Source organism: Falco naumanni, chromosome 1, assembly GCF_017639655.2.
Source record: "Falco naumanni isolate bFalNau1 chromosome 1, bFalNau1.pat, whole genome shotgun sequence".
In the NCBI taxonomy this organism is placed as follows: Eukaryota; Metazoa; Chordata; class Aves; order Falconiformes; family Falconidae; genus Falco; species Falco naumanni.
This window is the reverse complement of record NC_054054.1, coordinates 53653200-53677129: the sequence shown is the minus strand read 5'-3', so window position 1 is coordinate 53677129 and position 23930 is coordinate 53653200. Positions and strand designations below refer to the sequence as shown.

The window sequence follows — 23930 nt, the reverse complement described above, 5'->3', positions numbered from 1 at the left end:
TCCAAAACACAGCACTGCACCAGCCACTGAGAAATAAAAATAACTCTGTCCCAGCCCAAACCAGGACAGCGGCTAAGTTCAGTGCTTTGGCCTACACCGAAGACCCACTAGCAGTTCTGTGGTGGCAGGTGCAACAGTGATGCAAATGTACGAACAAGCAATCTCAGTTGGCAGGAACTCTGAATTCCTCAAGTCAGCTTCAGTGCCTAAGTCAGAACACCATGGAACTACAGAATCAAAAAGTTGTGGCTGGTGTCCAATAATCTGGAGCAACAGCATCAGATTTGACCTACACTTCAATCAGGAATCCACCAATGTAGAGACTACTAACAAATTCTTTCAGCAAAATGCTTTTTGACTGCATAAAAAGTCAATTGGATTGAGTTCATATCAGTTAAATTAAAATACAAATCTCAAATCTAAAGGGAAGCAAACCAGGCATTGCAATGTTGTGAGCTTCACACACGTGGCAGGACCCCTCTTGATCCCCTGCCAAAGGCCCTGGGAGTCTGGGAGGTCCCTGCTGGCTGGAAGCTAGCCAGAGTTATTCCAGTTTACAAGCAGGGTGTGAGGGAAGACCCAGGGAGCTACGCACCTGTTAGTCTAACCTCAGCTCCTGGGAAAATGATGGAAAAGATGGTGCTGGGTCCTGTTGAAAGGCATGTAAAGAACAACACAATTTTCAGGCCTGGTCAACACGGGTTTCACAAGGGGAAAAGTCCTGTTCAACTCATTTGGTATTCTGTAGGATAAGGTCACACGACTCGTGGGTGAAGGGAAGTCTGTTGATGTTGTTTTTCTGGATTCCAGTAAGGCTTTAGATACTGTCCCTCACAGCATCCTTCTGGACAGGTTGTCCAGCTGTGGGATGAGCTGGTTTACAATGTGCTGGGTGAGGAACCAGTTGAAGGGCAGAGCTCAAAGGGTTGTAGTGAATGGGGGTACATCTGGCTGGTGATCGGTCACCAGCGGTGTTCCTCAGGGTTCGATTTGAGGGCCAGTCCTGTTCCGTACATCTATCAGTGGTCTGGGTGCAGGAGTTGAATGCACCCTTAGCAAGTTTGCCGGCGATACCAAACTGCAACATGCTGTTGACTCTCTCGAGGGACAGGAGGCCTTGCAGAGGGATCTAGGTAGATTGGAGCACTGGGCAACTAATGATGGGATGAAATGGAACAAGTCCACATGCCAGGTTCTGCACCTGGGCTGGAGCAATGCTGGGCTCAAGCATGAACGTGGAGAGGAGTGGCTGGGGAGCAGCCCCACAGAAAGGGGTCTGGGGGCCGGTGGGCAGCAGGCTCGGTACGAGTCAGCGGTGTGCCCGGGCAGCCAAGGGGGCAACCTGCGTCCCGGCGTGCAGCAAACACGGTGTAACCAGCCGGTCACGGATGTGATGTCCTGCTGTATTCAGCGCTGGGGCGGCCTCCCCTCCAGTACTGTGTGCAGTGCTGGGCCCCCCGGCTTAAGAAGGATGTTCAGGTGCTCGAGTGTGTCCAGAGGAGGGCAAGAAAGGTGGTGACAGGGCTGGAAGGAATGTCCCGTGAGGAGCAGCTGGCTTTGTCTGGTTTGGAGAAAAGGAGGCTGAGGGGCGACCTCATTGCTCTCTGCAGCTTCCTGAGGAGGGGAGGTGGAGGGGCAGGTGCTGAGCTCTTCTCCCTGGTATCCAGTGGTAGCACATGGGAATGGTTCAGAGCTGGGCCACGGTAGGTTTAGACTGGACATTAGGAAGCGTTTGTTTGCCGCGAGGGTGGTCAAATACTGGAACAGGCTCCGCAGAGAGGTGGTTGATGCCCCAAGCCTGTCAGTGTTTAAGAGGCATTTGGACAATGCCCTTAACATGCTTTAGCTTTTGGTCAGCCCTGGATTTGTCAGGCAGATGATCATTGTAGGTCCCTTCCACCTGAAATACTTCTATTCTATACTGTTCTATTAAAAACTGTATGTTAAGGAAAAGCAGGAGTTCCCAAATTGTTAGTAAACAATTTATCCTCGTGTAACAAACATTGCTGCAGTAATGCTCCAAGTGAAAAGAACTTTTCTGTGCTGCAGGCACAAGCATATATACTGAACCTGCAGGTCTCCCACCACCAACTCCTCCTGTTCCTGACTTTTAAGCAAGTAATTCTTTTTGTATAGGTCTATATTAGTCTTTCTTCATCTACTCTTTTGCTTTCTCCTGCCCCCAACCCCAACAGACTATCACCCACTAAACAAGCTATTGATGCTTGTCTCAGAATTGTCATTTTGTGGCAAGTGGCATACAAATCCCAAACTGGATATTATGTGTGGGTTTGACGAGGGCCCAAAAATTCTGCCCACTTCAGAGAGTGTCCAGCCAAAATGCGTAAGTCACACACCACTGCACAAACAGAGCACTTTGCTGCAGAGGTGAATGTGGGGCTGAGGAAGGCTGGATGAGCTCTGTGGATTACTGCCTGCCTCTTGTTACAGGGAATGTGGGAACGCTTTCCTCAACAACCAATTTAAGCTTTCTGGCTTCAGGAGGGATTGTGCCCCTTTATATAAATTCTAGAGAGCTTCTTCCTCTGAAGACCTAAGGAATTAGGTTTAAATATACTTAGCTGTTGAGTTACACAAGTGTCCCCAAGGGAAAACTTGACACAGCATCTTGGAGAAGACATAAGGAGAAAACCAAAAGGGAACTGTCATCCTGGGAAATAAAGTGATGACCATTGTTACAGACCAGAAGAAATGGAACTATATGGTTGTTGTTTGGAAAATTAAAATATTAGTTTAAAAAAAAAATACATCAGATATAAGTCTATATGTAGGCAGAAGAAATAAATAGACTTATAATAAATAGACATGTAAATACTGCAGTACAGACAGCAGTATATCTGAACTGTTTAGAGATTGTAACTTTATGTCAAACTGAGGGTTAAATGAGAAAACACAAGGAAATAAACAATTGCAAAGTTTTAATGAGTTTTGCAGTCTAAAAAACATGAAAGATCGCTGGAGATTTAACAACAAACAAAGGCAAGATAGAAATCAGGTGCATGTTAGTGGAGATAAGAGCAGCATGCAGTCAAAGAGCACATACTTAACGAAAATTTTCACTTCATTATATTGAAACCTTGAAGAGAAACTAGGCTCTTTTAGACTATCACAATATGAAGCCTAAAAGTAAAATTGTGCTTTGAGACTTTAAATAGATCATGTCTCCCTGGCAATTTTAATTAGCATGCTTCTGTTTATACAAATGAGTCTGCGGGGAGCTGGTTTGAAGAACGGAAGAATAAGCCTGGACGAGTATATGGAGTAATTTTAGTATCCATAACTTAAGTTTCCTTTGTCTGCCCATGAGCAAAAGGATCAAAAAAAAGTATAAAATTAATATTTTAAAATTATCCAAATTCCCTGTTCATTTAATGCACTATTTACATTTTCCTAGCTTGCTCATATGCTAGTGCAAATAGCCATCCCAAATAGTGTTGCAATTACACAGAGCAGTATTTCAATAAAATGTAATTGTGAGAAGCAAATTCTAACTGCAATTAAATTGGAGTTTTAAAAGATACAGAGGGGAGAGAAAGAGAAAAGAGAGAGAAAGGGGGAGGGAGGGAGGGATCTTCAAAATTCTCAGTCAGAAGGCTCTCTCTCTGCCATTTAGTGACAGGGAGAGAATTTGAGAATAGTTCTATAGAGGAATCAGACATGGACATAGACATACACCATTTACTCCGAGTGGTTTAGTATCAGAAAAGTAATCTATAATAAACATCCTAGGAGAATCTAGAAATACTTTCACCTGCCCCAGAGATTTGGAGTACTTGTCTAATAAATTATTTTAATCCGTCCTTCAGGCAAAGTGACAAATTTGGTATATGGCAACTCTGTCCTTCCCTCCTCTGCTATACATAAGGTAAAATCCCACTGATTTACGTGCAGTACTCTACCACTACAATTAATGGAACTGGCAGGAAAAGTCAAGGCATAATTTAGTGCTTTAGATGTTTTTTGGGAATGGTAGATTTCACAGACTTTCACTATTACCAGCCTTTATTGAGTTGTGAAAGTTCATGTATTTTTCTCCTGACTCCCTTCCTTTCTTGAGATATTTTATTACAGGCTTGTAAAGAAAGTTCTGTTATGCTGTATAGAATTTTAGTTTGTGGGGAATGTGTGTACATCATATTTTTTATAAGCTTGTCTCTTCAGACTCTTTTCAACACACAGTAAATAACAAATTTGGCTGAAACAAGCAAGTACAGAAGGATACTTTAAATGAACAAAAATTTTCCAAATCTTGCCGTGGAGATCTTTGTCTTATTTTTTAAATCAAGCTGATTTTAACAATCACCCAGTAATCAAAGCTGAAAAAAATACCTCCCAAGCTCATGCCAGGAAAGACACACAGACCAGGCAGGATACTAAGAATTGTTCTACTCGTACAAATAGACAGAGGGTGGCACAATCTAACAGACCAGCTTGGAGGCAGGACTTTGTAGCACCAGTCCAGGGAAACTCTTTTCCCCTTTAGCACTCTCAACAGCTAAGCAGCTTCATGGCCTCCCTCCTTTTTACTTTAGAAAGCAAGAAAAAGGATGCTAAAGTATCCTTGTCCAATGTGAGCAATTATTCATTCTGTCTCAGTGGAGGCAGAGTGGGAAGCTGGTGCTTTTTTCATTAATGGACAGAAGTAGATACAATCAGACTCTCTTTTCTCACAAGAGGAATCAAATAGTCCTGGGAAAGAACTTCAGACTGGAGAGTCAAAGAAACAAATTTCCATCTATACTCAACGTTCAGACTGAGAAAACCTTAACCACTTTAGAGCATTTCCTTTGATGCCAGCAGCCTTGGCAGGACTGGAATATTTTGTTATCAGTGATAAACACTGTAAAACATCCTACTGCATGTGTCACTTGAGGGCAGCAGAGCAGCCTGAGGTCCAAGGAGAGTTGTCCTCGTTTCTGAGGTGCAGTGCCCCAGCTACCAGCCTCTGAACCCGACACATGTTTTCAGCAGGCCAAAAGACACCTTGTCCCTCTGCAGCATACAGAAGCATTTCCTTCTCTCTACAAAACCATCTACTGGCACTAGCTGGAAACACTGGTGGCAAAAGACAAAGAGATGGAGAGTGGGTTCTTACCAAAGAGTCCTTAGGACAGAGGAGCAAGTAGAGTTCAGGCTGCAGAGGAGAAAGCAGAGGATTACTAGCATACAGTTTGTATTTCAATTCATTGTCTAAGTCTTTCATTGGTTTTTTAAACCTTCCTTTCTTGAAGTTTGAAGTGCTAAGACATTTTGGAGAACCTTTGAGCAAGCAGGTACTTCAGATGATCAGGTTTCCTTTCAGTGATCCACTGTCACATAACAACATACAGGAGAGAGGCATTGCCCAAAATTTTCCAGCACCTTACTGATAAAAGAGAAAAATATGCTTTTTCAGTCAGTGTATAGTGAAAAAGAATTAGAACTGCTTTTATGTAAAGCATACCATACAGCTGGTTAAAAGAGCCTGCGGCAAATGGAGACAACTTTAAGACATTTCTAACTATAAAATAAATCTGCCGAAGTGCAACACCACTCTCTTAAGAATTAATTTTACAAAACAAACTGTGTGACATTAACAAAGCCAGTCAGGTGATGATCATTAACACACAGCAATAAAGACCACAGGGTAAAATAAAAAAGGACACGTTCATGATACCTGAGACTATGTCTGCAGAAGAGGCTGCGGGCAAAGCAGTCTTGCCCTCTGTGCTCAGAAGGGGCTGCAGACCAGCCAGCTGGATCCAGCAGCTCTTACAGCAGAACTGTGCTTCAGCCACCCATCCTCCTTCCAGCCAGCATATTCTTAAAACAGGAGAAAAAGGCTCTTGCAAATTTTCCTCCTTTACAGCCTCAATGGCTCCTTTTTACTGAACACAGAAAATGTTCTTTTTTTTTTTTTGACTAATCCTACTGCTGGAGAAAACATGATACTTCTCCTTTTCAGGAAGATTTCAAACCTTGCTGGAGCAAATATAAAAGCTAAAAAACACCAATACATTCAGATGTCTTACTCTTCCACAGATTCATAAGAATAAATTTTTAAAATGCTCTCTTCCTAATGCAGAATGGAGCTTGGAATGCTTGAACATTTGGGGTTAGCATGGATAATACTGATACTTTTCCCTGACTTCCTATTTCCCCCCTGGTTAAAAAACTGAAAAAGAAAACCTTGCATTCTCACACTCTCCAGTGTGAGTGAGCAGGCGTACTAGCCCAGGATTGTTTCCCCTTGTCTGACTCCCACATCAGTTCCTATTCAGAGAGCAGCTAGTCTCTGAATACATTCAGAGCTGGTTATCTCCATATACAATATATCCTAGCGGATCCAGAGTTCTGTTCTTTTTTTTTCCCCAGGAAACAACTATTTCGCTATTTATCAGTCTTTCTCCAACCCCTGCCCCATAACTTTTGAAACAGTTGGCCAATTTTATTGAAATCTGGCAGGAAAGCACAAATCTTAAAGGCATTACATTCCTATCATCTCTGTGCAAATCAATAGGTGGGGAGGAAAGATTTTGAGCAAGCATTATTATTTCTGCTGTTTCACGGAACATTTTTTTTCTGCCATGTTTCACCTTCTTCAGAATGAGTCCCGAGGGCTGCCCTCGGCCTTGAAGTGCAATAGTTTGGGGTACTCCTCTGGATAGACAGAAAATCTCCAGTTTGGGGTACTCCTCTGGATAGGCAGAAAATCTCCAGGCTCCTGTTCAGCCATACCACATGAATTCACAGTGGAACCAGACTCAGGTGGGCAACACTCTCCTCCTCTCTCCCTGCTCAATGGACAGCCAGGCAAGGATGCCAGCCATGCTGCTGGGGTATCCCATGGGATCTGCAGCAGACTAGGAATGGGGCAACAACCTTGACTGCACTTGACCCACAGCTTTGATTTGCAGCCAGACCCAGCAGGGTGGTGTTTTACCTGCCCTCCCCTCACAGCAGCCCTTTCTCTGCACATTCCCACCTTACCGATGACTTCCAATAGTCCTCTTAATTGCCCAGCTGTACAAGGAAACAGGCACTGAAAGTAGGTCAACAGCAACAACATGACCCACCTCATTCACTCCCTCCACCCCACCTCTCCTAAAGGAATGCTGTTGAAGGTGAATCATCATTCCTTTTCCTCTGAACATGTGGCACCCCCAACACAAAAGAACAAGTCAGAAGTCCAAATGATTTTTTTTCTTTTTTAATTTTTATCTTCCTAAACAACATTTTCAAAATTTACCATGGAAATTACTATTTTTGTATTAGATAAAATAACCTTTTTACTTGAGGTTTACAACCAAAGTTACAAAAATGATGGCATGAGCAATTTTGAGCACCCTATTATTTAGCAGCAAAGCCCTGCTTTGATCCATCTCCCTGCTGACTTCAATGGAACTACACTAGGTATAAATTAAAGCAAAACTCAGTCCATCAGCTCTACTTTAGGCTTCATGCATCCTATTTAAGCAATGCCTCCACCTTGATTTCACCTTGCTGTAGTCAGCAAAGAATGCTGATATAAAAGGTGTCGTGCTTTCGGGTATCCACTCACTCTTTCACATTTAAGCTGTACCATTTTACCTTACCATTAAAATTACACTTAGGAAAAAAGTGAAAGAGTGTAGAAAGAGTGTATAATCTCTTGTGCTCTCTCTGGAGAACAAGCCTCCATTAAGTTTTTCTGTCTCCCTTTACACAAATAGCAAAACCATGTATTTTCCAGTCAAAAACAAACAGCAAAGTAAAAACTCTATTAAAGAGAATACAGTCACTCATTCTAACAATTTTTATCTGAATGGAGAAATAAAGTGGTATTTCTCCAGCAGACAGGAATGCACATTTCAAAAAATAAAAAAAAAATAAAATTTAAAAAAAGATATGCCGAAATGATCAAGCACATTAACGGGAATTAGATGTCCAATCCCTTAGATGCCAATAACAATCCCAACCATGTTGCATCAATTAGCCATTGATTGCTTGCAAAGAGGTAAAAAGCTTTAGTCTTTCTCTCCCTTCCCTCATTGCCACGGAAGAGTGCAGCACAAAGAGCTGTACCACGAGTCACACCCATGGCCACACAGATGAGCCTTCTTTCCACCAGCAGGTCAAGGCTCTGTCTGCCCTTAACAATTTCTTTCTGGTTACAGAAAGAAGAAAAAAAAAAAAATCAAGTAAGCCTGTGTATTAAAGCTATTTCTGACAGCAATCTTTTTTTGCCCTCAAATGCCATTCGCTAAGCATGCTCTACTCATCTTCTCACAAAACTCAGGGAACCAGGAACTCGTTCCTTGGCCTTGGCAGAGACATAAAATGAGAAAAAAGGGAAAAGAGGTGTAGCTGTACCTTCAAAATAACATACTTTAAAAGCATCATCTGCAAACCAGGTGTCACACTGAAGTTCTGAAACTGGAAAAAATAATCCTAACCTTTCAGATAAAGTTACACTCAGAAGTTTAAATGTAAATGGCTTTTACACGGGAAAGCTAGATAAATAAAGATAAGTTCATTTACCTGCACATTAATGGAAAATTATTAGAAGATGTGGTTTGTCAAAATGTTACTTAGAAGACTTTACAAATTTTTTTCAAACTTTAACCAATCCTCCCAGCAAATACAACCAGTATTATTTCCCACTGAACAAAAAAACCTTAGCATTTTAAAGAGCACGTCAGTCCATCTATTTGACTAGCCACTTTAAGGAGCCACCATGTGCTTTCTCCATCAAACTAAATTGTCACTGACAACAATCACCCTGCTCAGCTCCAGTGGGAGAACCAGGACCCCTCAGCAGTTTTAGTTTTGCTCAAAGCATCCCTTTAGAAGTGACTGAAAAGTTCTAGAGGTGTCACACAAAGTCATGACAGGCTAGTTTAAATAAAAGCTCTCCTTTTATCACTTTAAAATGTGTTATCTAGTCACTGGTTTCACTTCTGCCAAGTCTTTTGCTTGTCAAAGGCCTGCCTGTGGAAAACACTTAGGACAGGCTGCCTGCCACTGAATGAAAAACACATTTGCGGTTCCATGGATAATACACATAAACCACCAAATTTCACCTTTTATATAGGGCCTACTTGCCAGTGCAAATAGGAAAAAGATACATATGTATATACTTCCTTGAACAAACAAAAACACTACTAACACCTGAAAAGAAACATGGTTGCAAAGCCAGGAAGAGCTCTTCAAGCATGCTTTATTTTTATCCAAATGTTCTTTATTTACCAAAACAAAGATGACAAAATCATATTCTCCAGTCTTGGAAGTCCAAGAGCATTTCACCCATTGCAACTATTGCCATGTAAGGATACGGACATCACTCAGATCACATCACAGCTGAAGGTATAGTCCATGTCTAGGCTACATTTTAATCTTGCAACTAGAGCATTTCATGCCGCAGCCTAGCTGAAGCCACATTTGCTGTTATTGACAAAGCATAAAATCTCAGCGATGCTGGCAACATTTTTCGGCTGTTTCAAACCAGGGGGGACTAGATTGTCATTACTGGTGCTGCTCCTAGGCATAGTAATTTTGGCTTTTTTTGAAAAAATCCAGTATCAGCAAGCATCAGAAAATCTGAGACTTTCTTTAGAAATAATCATTAAATATACCCTTTATGTACAGAGAGAAGCAAATGTGAACTATGCATCAGGAGATGTACATTTATACAACAAACCAATTCATCACCAATTATTCTGGATTTCATCGTGCCACAATAAACAACACATAAGCTACACACCAGAAGAAAACAAGCCTCAGAGAATGGAACAACAGTGGTTAACACAGATGGTGCAACGCACAGACATGGTACCACATATGTGGAGGAAGAAGTGAGCAATTGATCTGGGGCAGATCTCCAGCTAGGTGCTGGGCAGTGTTAGAGCTTTTAATTATCCAAGAATCTGCTTGGGCATTTCAGTCATTCCCAGTGAAGTGTCTTCATTTTTCCTAGAAAACTTGAATTGCTTCTAAACAGCTCCCCTTTCCATGTACCCTCATTTGTAAAAGACTACAGATTTAAGAGGAACATCACCCTTGTAAGCTCAACACTGCCAGCAGCACTTCATCTTTAGAGGCTGCAGAACCTTGCAATAGAGTTCATCATAGAGGGAGGGCATCTCTTATCCAAATCAAACTTATTCAGATCGGAACTTCGCTCTTGCACAAAGTGAAGGATTTTTTCCTTCTTTTTACCTCCTTAATCCAGTTGTCACCTGGATTTCAGATACTTCATAAATTTAGATTCATCGCCAGCATATACTGCATAAACAAAGTTTTTGAGATGGAGGAAAAAATTGCACAAATAAAGCATTTCACTGGGGGGGGGGAAAAAAACCAAAAAAAACCCCACCAAACCCAGAAAACATCAGCTAACCTGCCAAGTTCTGTTACCACTTTTACCAGCTATGGTATAAACTGACTTGAAGAAAATTTAATTTTATTAACACTCATTAAATCAGTTGGTGATGTTGGCCAGTCTGAATTTGATGCTTGTGGCAGGCATTCACAGAATAAAATTGCTGCAACACTGTCTAAAAATGAGCTATTGCAGGTGCTTTATTCTGACTTAGACTACTACCTGTAACTTTTCCCAAATTCAATATATTATTGCTATTTAGAAGCAGATTTCCTGCTTTAGAGGTGGCATAATTATTCTATTTATGTCCCCAATTACTCAACCATAACCTGAGACAAAAAGACATTAATCTGAAATCACAAGCTGCGTGGCTTGCTGCCATAACATCAACAGCTGAAACTGCTCTGTCCAGCCTCACAGTCCTGCATCTGATTCAGGAGACCAAAAGCAAGCCTAGAGCGAGAAAGAGAACGATATATTCTCCCAGCCCACAGCAGCACACAGTGCAGGTACACTCTGAGCCAGAAGCACTTTCCCTGAATTTTGTGACTTGTCCTACTTTCATGTACTTGTCCAGTCTCCTCTTGCAGCCATATTCTTGTTCCCACAATATCATATGCACCTCCTTTTTCTTTGTCTCACATCTTAGTATTTCTCCAGCACTTTAAATGTTGCCTGAACTTCAAGAACTGTAGCTGGAATTAGGAAATATCTGTTATCTACTTTATTAAGTAAGAAGATATTAAAAACTTTGCTGAGACTTTTCACATTAAATAGATGTCAAAAATATTTTAAAATGAGACTGTTTCCCTGAAAAAGAATGTAAACATAAGTGTAGTCATTACCAGTGTGTAAATACCACCGCAGGGGCTGTAGGTTTCAGGATATAAAAAATGAAGAAACAACAGCAACATGACTTATTTTTTTTAAACAGAAACATTTTGCTGAAAATTCCACGTAAAGTAAAATGCAATACAGTCAGAACCCAGAGTATGAAATGAAGATTCTCATACTGTGATTAGGGATCACAGATGTTAACACTAGAAATATTCCAGATTATGTTAGAAAAAGTATAATTCAGTGTACAGAAAATCTGCAATGCAAGACACTATATGTAATTCAACTGTTTACATAAGTGAAAATTGAGGAATGAGGTGAATATGGAAAAAGCAGAAAGTTTAGCAGAGGTACTCAGGACTGTCCGGAAAAATAATTGTTCCAAGCATAAGGGAAACTATGAAGTATGTGCAAATTCAAGTGATAACAGCAATACAGGTTAGGACATTTAACTGGGACTATGACAGCAAACAAGGAGAGGAATCTCGACTCACCACGACAAAATACTAAAAAAAAGAAATCCTTTGTATTCACTCCAAACTGTTTCTGTTAATTATCTGACAAGCCTTTTTCAAGCTGTTATCTCACAAATAACATTTTACTAGCATTGGGTATCAGGCATCACTAAGTGAGTACATCAAATGACTGTAACAACTACAGTAAACTGCAAAGATAAATACTGAGTAAAAAATAAACAACTGAGAGTACTGAATAGCTCTGGAACAACTGAAACAATTACACTTGAAAATGTAAGTTCATCTGTGAGCTCACTGAAAACAGCAAGATGGCTTAACATTTAGTCACACATTCATAATTCTTTGTATAGTTATACTATAGAACAACCAATAAATAATGTAACTTTACTAGCACACAAGGCTTCATGTAACCGTATCTCAGCTCGTATAAGACTGCAAAGCATCCTTAAAACAAACAGAGAACACAAAGGGCTGGTTTTGGTTTAATTCAAATTCATTGTTTTGTTTCTTTTCAGGATGCTTCCAGTTTCCTTTACAGCATCTTCCCATAGGAAAATGTACAGTTGGCCCCAGACAACAAAAAAGCCATTTTCAGCCAGCACTTAGGATAAATATATTTTACTTGATAAATAAGATATCCAACAAGCATGCAACACTCAGTAAATTGGATGAAACATGGGATAGTATGTAATTCGGAGCACAGAACAACCTTGTACATTCAGCTGCTAAATCAATTGGGGTACAGACTGCTTGTTGCAATAGCTTCAGACCCCTGGGCATAACTGATCCCTGATAGCCCTTAAATTCCCAAATCCCATTAACGGATTCCTGCCCCCTAGTATGCATCTTTCACAGTCCATTCATTAACATAGTCTGAGACAAAGGCCACAGATATTCCAGGTTGTCCATGACATATTGTATGTTTAATGGTATACTGTCCTGTGAGGCAGGTATCTTGCTCACACTGTTAAAATAAAGCGTAATTTTTTTTCTCATTTTTCTGTACCACACCTGACTGGGAGGAGGGAGGAGGAACCAAAATGGATATCTATCCACACCCCGCCACTTCCCGCCCCCCCGCCCCCCCCCCCAAAAAAAAAAAGGAAGTTGCAGTGCCTTTTCCTAACAAAAAATTTTGAAAATGGTAATTTCCCAGTAAAGTCTGCAATTTTTGTTCACTGTCACAGTAAGGCACACACTATTTCTAAAATTAGCAGGTGCATTTACTAAAATGATACCCTTCGCTTCTGCCCTTTCTTGCTTACTGCTACATGATCTTTAGTCAGCAGTAAAGGAACTTTTCTTCAATGAGAAGAGATGTAAAAGTCAGTATATCACACGTTTGGATATACCAGTAGGGGCTGTACCAAGCTCCAAGCTGCAGATTCCCCATCCCTCTTGAATTTCATGCTTTAATCCTTTCAGGCATCTGTGTAGAAAATATGAAACTACAGAGAAGTTAGATTTTAATTACTCCAGTATCCAGAGATAAAAATCTCACAATACTTTTAAATACTTGTCAGATTTGTTTCCTTCTGTAGAATTTTAAATAGTCTAGGAGTACTTAGGAAAACTACAGTCAGGCTTTACACTTCTAACCTGCTTCTAAGTCTGCAATAACAATCCTGACACTCTTGCCTTTACAGTCAAACTGATTTTTAACACTTTTTGCAGAGGGAAATTCCTAATATTTGTAGTTGGACAAGATCTCCACTCATTATGCCACAACATGTGTGTAACCAAAACACTGTTACTCCCAAGTCCCTTTTCTTTTCTGTAAGCCAGTCATTCTTTCTCTTGAGTGTATTTTTATATGTCCTTTCATCCTTACCCATGCTGGGTAGGACAGGAGCTCAGCCACCTATGCAAGACACTGGAAAGCCAAACCACACCCAGTAAGACAGTACTATCCCTCAGTCATTGTCCCAAGTATAATGAAATTAACTTCCCTGTTTCCAGTTTTTTACTGCTTCCGGGTTCCTGTTTTAGTCGTAACAGGTCAGCCTGCAAATTGCCAGGCTGCACTGAATTCGGCTTCAGACTGTGGAAACAGAAGACACTCAAGGAGCGAGGAGTGGTTAGTGCCACTGACAAGACTTCAGGACGGCACATTAAACGGTTGTGACTATAACCCTGAGAGAAAAACTAAAGAAGGCATGACAAAGCAAGTGGCAAACGAGTCAGCCTGAAAACATTTGCATTAGAAAAGGACGTGGGAACGCGCTGAAAGCCAAAGGAAACATGCTTCAACCCAAGTATGTTAAATGTCACCTCCCCAGGTGCCTCACCCTGGCCACTCGCGGCCCCGGGCAGGCTGAGGCAAGGCCCAGGTCGCCACACACAGGCCCGAGCCGCCCGCGGTCCTCGGGGGGGCGGCAGCGGCGCCCCCTGACGCAGAGGAGGGAGGGCCCGGGGCGGGCGAAGAGGAAGCGTCCGTGAGCCGCCACTCACAACTCCCGGGCGCCCTGAGGGGAGGCCGCCCGTCCCTCGCCGCCCAGCTCCCGTACAGCCCGCCGGCATCGCCGCCCCAGGAGCCGCCCGGCCGGCCGCCCCGGCGACTAGCAGCCCGCAGCCCCGGCCCGACATCCCGCCCGCCGCCACGGACGGCCGCAGGCCCCGGCCCCGCCCCGCGCCTCAGGGAGGAAGCGCGCGGCGCTGCCCCCACCATGATGGCGGCCAGCGCAGGAAGGGGCGGGCCGCGGGGCGGGGCTGCGGGGGCACGGCCGGGCAGCGCGGCAGCGGCGCGGCGCTGGGCGGCGGGCGGCGGGGGTGGCGGGCGACCCCGCGCTGCCCGCAGCGCCCAGCCGCGCCCGCGCCGCGCGGGGGGCTACCGGCGAGGCGGGTGGGGGCCGAGGGCCCACCGCGGCCGCCCTCCTACCCCCCGCCCCCCGCTGTCGCCGCCGCCGCCGCCGCGGGATCGGGGCCCCACTGGAGCGGGCCGCGAGCGGCTCCGCCCCCCTTCGTCCCCTTAAAGGGCCCGCGGCTGCTGCTCGCGGCTCCGCCAGTGCTCGCCCCGCGCCGATGGCGCCGCTCTCGGCGGCGGCGTCCCTGCTTCCCTTCTCGTCTCCCGGCGCTTCCTCCCTCCGTTCCCTTTCGCTTCCGGGGTCAGTGCTGCCGCGGCCGCTGCTCGGTAACAAGCCCCGTCCTGGGGTTCGGCCGGGAGAGCCGGTAGCCGTGCCCTGCGCAGGCCGCGCCGTCCCGCCGCCCCCATGGCCAGCAACCCCCAGCCGCCGCCGCCGCCCCCGCCACCGCCCCCTCAGCAGCCGCCGCCGCTGCCGGGGGGCGGCGCGGCCGAGCCCGAGCTGGTTTCCATGATCGTCAACCACCTCAAGAGCCAGGGGCTCTTCGACCAGTTCCGCCGCGACTGCCTGGCCGACGTGGACACCAAGGTGGGGGCGGGCGGGCGCCGGTGGCTCTCCCCAGTCCCGGCACGTCAGTGGCAGGCCGGGAGCGGCGGGGCCGGGCCCGGGGGTGGCGGCGGGTTGCGGGGCGCTGCGCCCCGCTCTCGGGGGTGGCGAGCAGCCGCCTGGCCCGCGCGGGGCTGCGGCTCGGCCCGCGGCCCCGGGGCTCTTTGCAGCGACCCCGGGGCAGGGCTGGAGCCTCAGGGTTCGGCGGGGAGCGTGGGCCGGCCGGCGGCGCGGGCGCGCCGGGCTTTGCGGAGCGGTTTAGCCGTACGGGCGCCTGTAACAGGCCGAGGTCGCCGGGAAGGAGCGGGAGCGGCGGCGCCTTCAGTGCGTTGGGGGGGGTCCGACGGGGCTCCCAGCTCCTCCACCCCGGCCATCGGGAGGCTAACTGAGTATCAAAACCCTCCTGTTCAACCTCTCTGTTGTTGCTTTTTAGCCTGCCTACCAGAATTTGAGACAGCGTGTTGACAACTTTGTTTCCAATCATTTGGCAACTCATACTTGGAGTCCTCATCTCAACAAGAACCAGCTGAGAAATAACATTAGGCAGCAGGTTCTCAAGTAAGTGGCAGCTTTGGGGTTTCTCTGTGTGAACGTGCTTGTGTACCCCAGTAGGCGACAGAGGCTCAAGGTAAAGTGTCTACTTTCTTCTCAGAAACTTCTGAAGGAGTTTTTTTTAGCGTTTAAATTGTGGTATTGTATCAGATAGCAACTTGCCATCAGCATGAGTCAGAATTAGGCTGCAAGTATTATTTTGTGTGATCCAAGCTGATGCAGTGGTGGAAAGCTTGCTTCTAACTAGGAATGTAACACCCTAGCTAAAATCTATCTTTACTATTTCTTTTAAAGGAGATATTAATAAAATTGCCTGTATCAAGTTTTGAGCTAAGGAAAATCGACAGGATTTAACAAACACAGCTCTGCGGAGTACAAAGCTGAGGTCACCAAACAAGACACTGGACGTAAATTTGGCTAGACAGAGGTTTTTCAGAACTGCTGTTATGTCAAATTGATGTCCAACACTTAATCAGACGTTATGTTTTTTCATTAGGGTTTCTCTAGTTCTTCTCAAAACTTTGAGTCATAAATATAAGGAAACTTTATTAAAGTAGCATGAGTTTGGTCGCTAAATTCAGTCAGACAAGGAATTTGGGAATGAACTTACTCAGTTATGCTGTAGTGGTGCTGTTGATCATTGTACTGAAGAACTGTCTTGTTTGGGAGGAAGGGAGCATTGGTTGTTGGGGGCTTTTTTTAGTTCTTTTTAAAGAAGCAATGAGGACAAGAGGCAATATATGTCCCACAAAAGGTTACACAGCTCTAGAGCGAACCCATACATATAAAGCTCTCTATTTATTCAATTTTACTGAAGATTAAGGATGTTCTATAAAGCCACAGCACTCTGAGATGTCACACTGTATTGGGCAGAAAGTAACTTAGGGTGGTGATGACTGGTCTAGTAGTTGTTTGTCCCTCATGCCTTCCATAAATCATCCGTATGCCATGGGAGTTGATAACACCAAGTTTCTTCCTAATTTTTCCCACAAATGTCGCTTTTACAGGTAAATAAGGTTTGTAGGCATAACCAGTAATGACATAACCACAGGCTGTTGTGTTAATTCCATGCGTTTGGATTGCTGTGTTTCTCTGGCATTTAGGCTTTTTTTCTTAGTTCATAAGGCATAGAAAGCGCTGTTGAAATACAGGCAGCTGGCTAAATACATGGCTGTAGTGATGCTCAGGAAATGTTAATCCTTCATTGGAGGCTCTAAGAGTGTTTACATCAGATCTAGATAAGCCTGTTTCATTAAGATGTTCTTGAAAAGTCATTTTCCTTATTTAAGTATTCATGTAACTTTGTTCCAGGTCTGGAATGTTGGAATCTGGAATTGACAGAATTATTTCTCAGGTTGTGGACCCAAAGATCAACCACACATTCAGACCTCAGGTGGAAAAAGCTGTCCATGAATTTTTAGCTACATTGAATCACAAAGAGGAGGCAGGCCCCAGTACAGCTCCAAGTGAAGAGAAAACAGATACTTCTGTTACAGTACAAGGTATTCTACCATTTCTCTGAGCAGTCTATTAACAAATATTTGTTGAGAGAGCAGAAAGGTTGACTAGGTTTGCTGCTAGCACAGAATTGTTAGCCATCAGTATTAGCCAGTTGAGCTCTAGGCAGTGTACCATACTACTTGCCTCTGTATAAAGGTAGAAGGAAAGAGAGATGTCACCATGTTATTCTGTCACTTCTGCTTGAGATTATAAAGGATCAGTTTATTGTAGGGAAAAAAGTTGGTCTCAGGGTTTGGCCCTCTGACTGTTACAGGATCGGATAAGACATAGCTGTAAGAGAAGGATCATTGAATTTTGTATGCATTGGTAGATTGGAAAAAAAATACCTATTAAACAGTGACCTGTCAATGCAATTGGTGTGTGCAGTAAAACCTGAATGGCTAAGGTCCTCTCAGGAGCTTAAATTCTGCTGTAAATCAGCCAATCTTTAGTTTGTTTATAAACACAGCACTTTTTCTTTACCTGTTTGTTTGTTGCCTGGTATTGACTTCTAAAGGCTCCTGCAGGTAATTGTCCATTCTTTCCCTTCCTAAGAGACTCCCAAGCAGTTCATCTATTTGTAACCAGACCCTTTATTTAAATCCTAACCCTTTTCCTGTGAGGCCCACTTCCTTTAAAGTAAGTGGGTTAACAAGCCAGCTGCAGCTCTTAGTGCTAGTCCAGTTAACTCTTTCCCATCCATCTTCATAGTTACTTCTAAGAGGATGGGAAAGTGGTAAGGTATTTCTGATAGTCCTGTTGTTATACAGGCACTGTGCTGAGTCCATTTTCCCTGTCATTTATGGAGATACCAGAGGCATGAAATACAGACTTTCTGCTGTAGCGTTCTATACTGTGATTCTCCAGAGTCGTCATTGCATTTAGGGTGATGGTAAACTTGAACAAGGATTGCGTTCAGAACATCCTTCCCATTGACAGCCCCTGCATGCTTTAGCTGACTGTGTCACGGAGCAAAATGAGTCTCCAGTAGTCAGATCATAATTGCTGCAGAAATGTAACTTCTTGGGGTTTTTTTAAATATTTTTTTAAACCAAATCTCTAAATGCAAAATTAGTAAAACCTTTCAGATTATTTTAAATAGAGTAATTACTCTTTTTTTTTTTCTTTCACTTGCTTAAAATTCTGTATGAACAGAATTACAGAAACTTAAATGAGCTAAAATAATTTTTTTCTTACTATTCAAGGTGTGTCTGCTACAGCTCCTAGTGGAAATGTAGCTAGTGATGCAATGTCCATTTTGGAAACAATAACTTCTCTTAACCAAGAAGCAAGTGCTGCCAGGGCTTCAACAGAGAACTCAAATCCCAAGAACAACGACAAAGTTGTAAAAAGGCTCTCATCTCAGCAGAGTGTGGATGGTAGCACTGATAAAGAGAGAAATGGGGAGGACTTGCCAGACAGAGAGAAAGCAATTTGTGACCCTTCTGGAGAAGGGACTGAAACATTTGCAAAGTGTGAAGATTTAAATGAGCTTCCCTGCCAAACTGAAGAAATAAAAAATTCAGCAAAGGATACTAATAATTTGACTTCTACAAGTAAAGAAATTCAACAGGAAAGTGAAGATCAAAAGAGTAAATTATTAGATAAATGTGACAAGAAACCAGACAGCAGTGAAAAAGGTGAGAGAAGAAAAGAAAAGAAGGAAAAACTCGATAAGAAGTCTGACCATTCAAAGAAAAGTGATGATTCTACGAAGTCTAAAGAAGAAAAGCAAGCAAGAGAGTCTGAACCAGTGAAAGTGTTAGTTCCAGAAAAAAATAGCAATAAACATAAAACAGCTGAAAGCACTAAAGAAGGTATGGTGTGGGCAATCCTCTTCCTTGAAATACGGATATGGGGGGGGGGGCATTAAGTGTATTCAGGAGTTGAACTGGAAGTAAATTTGGAATGTAGGTTCTCCACTAGTTCTGGCCACAGCTAGGCCTTGGATAATCTCCCTTAGCTCAGGTACCCACACTAGGAATCAGATGAGCTTTGATTCCTCAGATGTGTGATTGGTCACCTGCAAGTTCTCTTAACAATTCCAGCCTGCATTTAAAGTCTCTAGTTGTACCTCTGGGTGATTGTTGTTGTTGTTGGTTTGAGTAAACCAGAGTTAGCCTAATAACATTTTATTAAGGTGTTACACTTTTTTGTTTTTTCCTTTCTTATTTCTTGTTCTTAAGATAATTTTGTTTTCATTGGCAAAATCACTGTTTTGGTAAGAAAAGTTTCTGAAATACAGAGTGCTGCATTACAGCCCTTTGTTTCTATTTTTTCCTTTACAAGAAAATACATCAGTAGATTCAGATATGGATGTACTCAGTGACATCACTGTCAGCTCTGTCCATACCAGTGACCTTTCTTCCTTTGAAGAGGAGAGTGAAGAGGAGACTGTCGTGTCTGACAGCACTGAGGAGGGGGAGATCACATCAGGTGGTAAAATAATTAGATTGTTAAGTAGCAAGAAAGAATATGCAGTGCTTTTGTTAAGTGCATCATATAATAAATTGGATACTTTGCAGTATGTTTTATTGTACTTATAAATAAGAAGGAATTTGAATGTGGAATGGACAGTATTTGTGCAATTATGAAAGACAAGTAGTGGACATACTTTTTGAATATTTTTTCAATAGCTTGATATATTCTAAGCATTGTAACTCCTATTTGTACTACAGTATTTCTTAGGCAAGAAAAACCACTTAAGTGACAGATGTGTCACTTTACTATGGATTTTTTTCCCCTCCCTTCTGCTATGAATTTAGTATAACATTGGAATGCTGGGTTACCGTTCTTGTGCTCTTGTCTAGAGCAGAGCTTAGACTCCAAATTCTGTGGATATGTGGCTTTTGCTGTTATAAGACTTTCCACTTCATAATACAGAGTGCCTTAGTACCTGAATGAGTTGTCTCTAATATGCTGTGAGCTTATCTTTTCTGCTTTAAGAAAATTATTTAGAAGCACTGTATTACTTGCACATTCTCTGGCTTTGGTGTTACCTTGAAACACGATATATTGCATTCAGCTATGACTAAAAGATTTGTGAAATTAAAACGTACTTTAAGTATATTTCAGGGTTATAAATAAATAGTACAGTGTGGAGCACAAGTGTTTTCACTTTATTTCTAATAATCCTGATAAAACCAAAATAGATGTATTTGGTTTTACTTGAATAATACTTAAATGAATATAAACAATAATGTGTTTTATGTATATATTTCAATAAACCTACCTAGTTTTTATGTACTCAAATATTGTCCAGGGTTTTTTTGGTGTAGGGAAGAAGCTTAATTTAATACATAGTAGAAACTATGTTCTAACTTCTTATGTGGTGTTAACTACTAAATACTATACGTACAAAGGCAACATGATTGCAGGCAAGAGGGTAAGCCTAGTTGTTGTATCCCAGTTTATTGCGGGGTTTGTATCTTGTTATTTTTTGGCTGAATGGTGTGCGTGAACACATTAATATACCTTTCAGCTTTTCATAATCTAGTGATATTTTGATGTTAAATGGTTTAATTTTTTAACTGTTTATGTTTTTAGAATATATAATTGTTAATGTGCTTTGAGTAGCTTTGTTTCCTAAAAAGTTATGTTGAAAGCACTGTCCCAATTTATCAATATCTCTATACTTTGCTAACCTTTCTTCAGATGAAGAAGAGAAGAACAGTCAAAGTAAGACAAAGCCTCATGCTAATGAGCTGAGGGATGGGAAAGCCAAGCCTGTTCGTCATGCTTATGTTCGCAAGCCTTTCTTGTACTCCAAATACTTCAGTGATTCTGATGATGAACGAACTGTAGAGCAACGCCGTCAGTCCATTGTAAGTGTAGATTGTGTTACTGCTTGCATTCTGGCTCCTTAAGCATTTTAGCACAGAAATCCTATTTCTCGTTTGTTGGTGTTTTGTGAGTGGGAGTCTTCTGTGTCTTCTCACTGCCTTTTGGGTTTTTGTTTTGTTTTAAACCTTGTGTTACAGCTGCCCCTCCTTCAGACTTCCACCGAATGTTGCATGATCTGCTCTCCAGTGAAGCACTCCACAATTTGGGTGGAAAAAGTAGCCTATTATCTACCTGCAGCTTGTCTTCAGCGGGGTTTTGTATAGTTCAGGCTTGTGTTGACTGCTGCAGGCTACTTCATCACATCATCTCTTTACAAATGTAGTTCTTGCTGTCTATGAAATCAGTAGTTTCTAGCATGTCTGCAGTCATCAAGAATGAAAAGAGAGGATTAAGCATGTTCGCTATGTTCTGTGGAAGAAGGACCAGCACACAGAATAGGGAGCAGCAGTTCTTTTAGGTCTTTTTCCTTTGGCTAAGTCTGTATTCTTTTATAGTTATATATAATTTAATACATACATACTGTGTATATATTATATCTAAGTAAAATAAAACCCAAGATACATTCTTTGAGTAGGTATCATAGCCTCAGTCTGGTGTTAAGCAGCAATGAAACTCTGGAACTCAGCTAATTCCAATTCACAGAAGTATTAGAGGACTCCATTAACTTTTATATAATGATTTTTTGAGGGCTGTTTATTTTTTAGTTTGCCTCAAGCTACACTGTTCTGTTTTCTTTGGCTTTTAGACATACACATGTAGTCAAAGAATTCTCTTTGACGCAATGATAAATTAATTGTTTTCCTTGGTTTTGTATCTTGAGGCCAAAGAAAAAGAAGAGAGACTTCTAAGAAGACAAATTAACAGAGAGAGACTTGAAGAAAAACGGAAACAGAAGGCTGCAGAAAAAACAAAATCTCTAAAAACTGGAAATCAAAATGCTAAAGGTATGAGAAATACAACATTAGCCCCTGCCACGCTGCTCTCACTCACTATCTCTGGGGGAAAAACATTCAGCTTAAAATATTGGTAATATGTTTCTACTCATTTCCCTTAAAAACCCAACATTTCAACAGTGATGTAACAGAAAAATGTATAATGCAAATTACTCATACAGAGTTCCATAGCTTCACTTTTGTGTGTATCTTTTTATGTATCATTGCATTGCCTAAACACAATGAATACCTGTATACATTAGTTTTCTCTGCTACATGTTAGTATTCTCTGTACTGCTTTCAGTCACGTTTATAGCTGAAAGAGTAATACAATGACACACTTATGTATTTCACCGTTTGTGTATTATTTTAGGAAAAAGTGGCTTGAACTTAGAAGAATCTTCATCAAGAAGTCTTGAGTCAAAAGCTACTGGTACCAGCATTAAGGAAGTGCTTAAAGAACAGAAATTTTTAGAAAAAAAAGTAGCCTTGAGCAGAAAAAGAAAGAGAGATTCAAGGTATTCATCTATTTGCTCAAAAGGAATTAAACCTTTGAATATTCATTTTTGCAGATTGAAATGGTTCTCCTCAACTTTGCAGTTAGCCTTACCCATTTTAACAATTTCCTTATGAAATAGTCACATCATTTTGTTACTAGTAAGCATGAAGTTCAGGCAGAAAATCAAATTATAGCCACTTAAATAAGTTACAGCTCAGACTGCAGTAGCAGCCTTTGTGGATTTTCACACACAGAATGGTAATAAAGGCATGAGCATGGAGAGCATTAGATGTTGTGCATCTAATATGTAAGTCAACTTGGCTTGGTCTTTAAATTGTTGTTTTGCACAGATGCATGCATGTGTATGTGTCTGTCTACGTACAGGTATATATGGGGCAAGGAGAGCTCTTATCCATTTTACGGGGACAATTGTAGTACTAACGTTGTCATACTAATATTCTCAGCTTTAAGACACTGATGTCCAGAGGATATCTTTGAAGATGGTACATGTAATTTTCCAAGAGAAAAAAGCTTGGACATATTAGCTGGTCAAAAGCTGAGTGATCATGTTCCATTTCAGTATTCTTAGTGGGCATTTCTGTCTGCCCTTCAGCTTTAAAAGCAGAAGGTTTATAAACTAGTGTTGGACTGATACCGATTTTTCTTTTTTTTTTTTAATTGCCCAAATACCTGTTTCAGGCATGCTGAAGATGGCTGCAGAAAGAAATGTGATCCATCTGAAGAAGACTCTAAAGAGATGCAAAAGACAAACGAGGTATGTGTCTCAAATACAAACCTTTTGATCTTCCTTTTTAATTGTAATAGTACTTGTTGATATATCCATACCAAACTGCATAGTATTGCATCCGTTCTCATGAATTACTTTTTTCCTGTGAGTTCTTTCCGTTGCATTAGTGATCTGGTATTGCTGTAGTAATGTTTTCTGAGTTCCAGTAGCTGCTAGAATATACAGTCTGGTTTTGGTGGTGATGTCTGTTATAGCGGAACACAAGATACAGTTTAAGCTCTATTCTGTGAAGCTTGTTGTGTTTGTCAAAAGAGCAAAGTGTGTCTTGCATGCAAAGGCTTGAGGAGCTTGAGCTATTTAAACTTCTCACTGGGAAGTTAAAGGAAAACGAATGTAGTCCACGCACAAAAGGAAAGAGAATTTTTATGTTGGAAGTTCTTATTGCTAGCAACATTATTAACAAATAAAAAGTGGTAGTTGGAAGTTCAAATGGAAGTCTCAACTTATCTTTTGTGAGTTTTTGGGTGGCGTTTGCTTTTGTATTCTTTCGGTTATTTTTCTAAACAGCATAATGGCTGTTTAACTTATGGAGTACTTGAAGTTGTGATTGTCCATTTTTGAAATCAATTTAAATAATTTTAGAAAGAAAAATCACTTTATAAAGAAAAGATTTAAGTTTAAACAAACAGCTTAAGGTTAACATCTGTTTCTTTGGGTTTTCCCACAATGGCAGATAGTTGAAATGAAAATAGCAAGTTTCATTTTCTTACTATATT

General features: G+C 41.9%; 2 protein-coding genes across 14 annotated transcripts in view; one reads left to right on the top strand and one right to left on the bottom strand.

The window, feature by feature from the left end:
* Nucleotides 1-12275: 12275 nt before the first annotated feature.
* On the bottom strand, nt 12276-14416 carry LOC121088338 (oxysterol-binding protein 1-like). 3 transcript variants are annotated; one of them, XM_040594232.1, is made up of 3 exons: nt 13962-14416; nt 13041-13102; nt 12276-12637 (listed from the first exon to the last, which is right to left on the bottom strand). In XM_040594232.1, exons 1-3 carry the CDS (start codon nt 14339-14341, stop codon nt 12633-12635), a joined length of 447 nt encoding a protein of 148 aa, XP_040450166.1. In that variant the 5' UTR covers nt 14342-14416; the 3' UTR covers nt 12276-12632. The 3 variants fall into 3 exon arrangements, 2 of the variants coding, with proteins under 2 accessions (XP_040450166.1, XP_040450156.1); XR_005827922.1 differs by lacking the exons at nt 13041-13102; nt 13962-14416 and adding an exon at nt 12939-13021; XM_040594222.1 differs by lacking the exon at nt 12276-12637 and having other exon boundaries at nt 13000-13102; nt 13962-14410.
* The window catches only part of BOD1L1 (biorientation of chromosomes in cell division 1 like 1), a 39235-nt gene continuing 28404 nt past the window's right edge, over nt 13100-23930 (top strand). For 4 of the 11 annotated variants that reach the window (XR_005827908.1, XR_005827912.1, XR_005827913.1 and 1 more), the window contains exons 1-9: nt 14535-15062; nt 15514-15638; nt 16944-17134; nt 18338-18949; nt 19422-19568; nt 20787-20956; nt 21796-21919; nt 22281-22425; nt 23106-23181. Coding sequence is in view for 6 of the 11 variants with exons in the window: in XM_040594193.1 (XP_040450127.1) it covers nt 14883-15062; nt 15514-15638; nt 16944-17134; nt 18338-18949; nt 19422-19568; nt 20787-20956; nt 21796-21919; nt 22281-22425; nt 23106-23181 (1770 nt within the window). In the remaining 5 variants the exon portion in view is untranslated. Of the gene's footprint in view, nt 13929-14533; nt 15063-15513; nt 15639-16943; nt 17135-18337; nt 18950-19421; nt 19569-20786; nt 20957-21795; nt 21920-22280; nt 22426-23105; nt 23182-23930 lie in introns of those variants that run through there. The other 7 variants (XM_040594173.1, XM_040594159.1, XM_040594166.1 and 4 more) reach the window with 4 other exon arrangements.

Excerpts from the sequence above, each read along its gene's own strand:
- LOC121088338 (XM_040594222.1), bottom strand. The coding sequence starts at position 14,341 with ATGGTGGGGGCAGCGCCGCGCGCTTCCTCCCTGAGGCGCGGGGCGGGG. Across the intron at positions 13,103-13,961 it reads CGGGGCCGCGAGTGGCCAGG|ATGCCTGAAAGGATTAAAGC; the intron begins GTGAGGCACCTG and ends TTTTCTACACAG.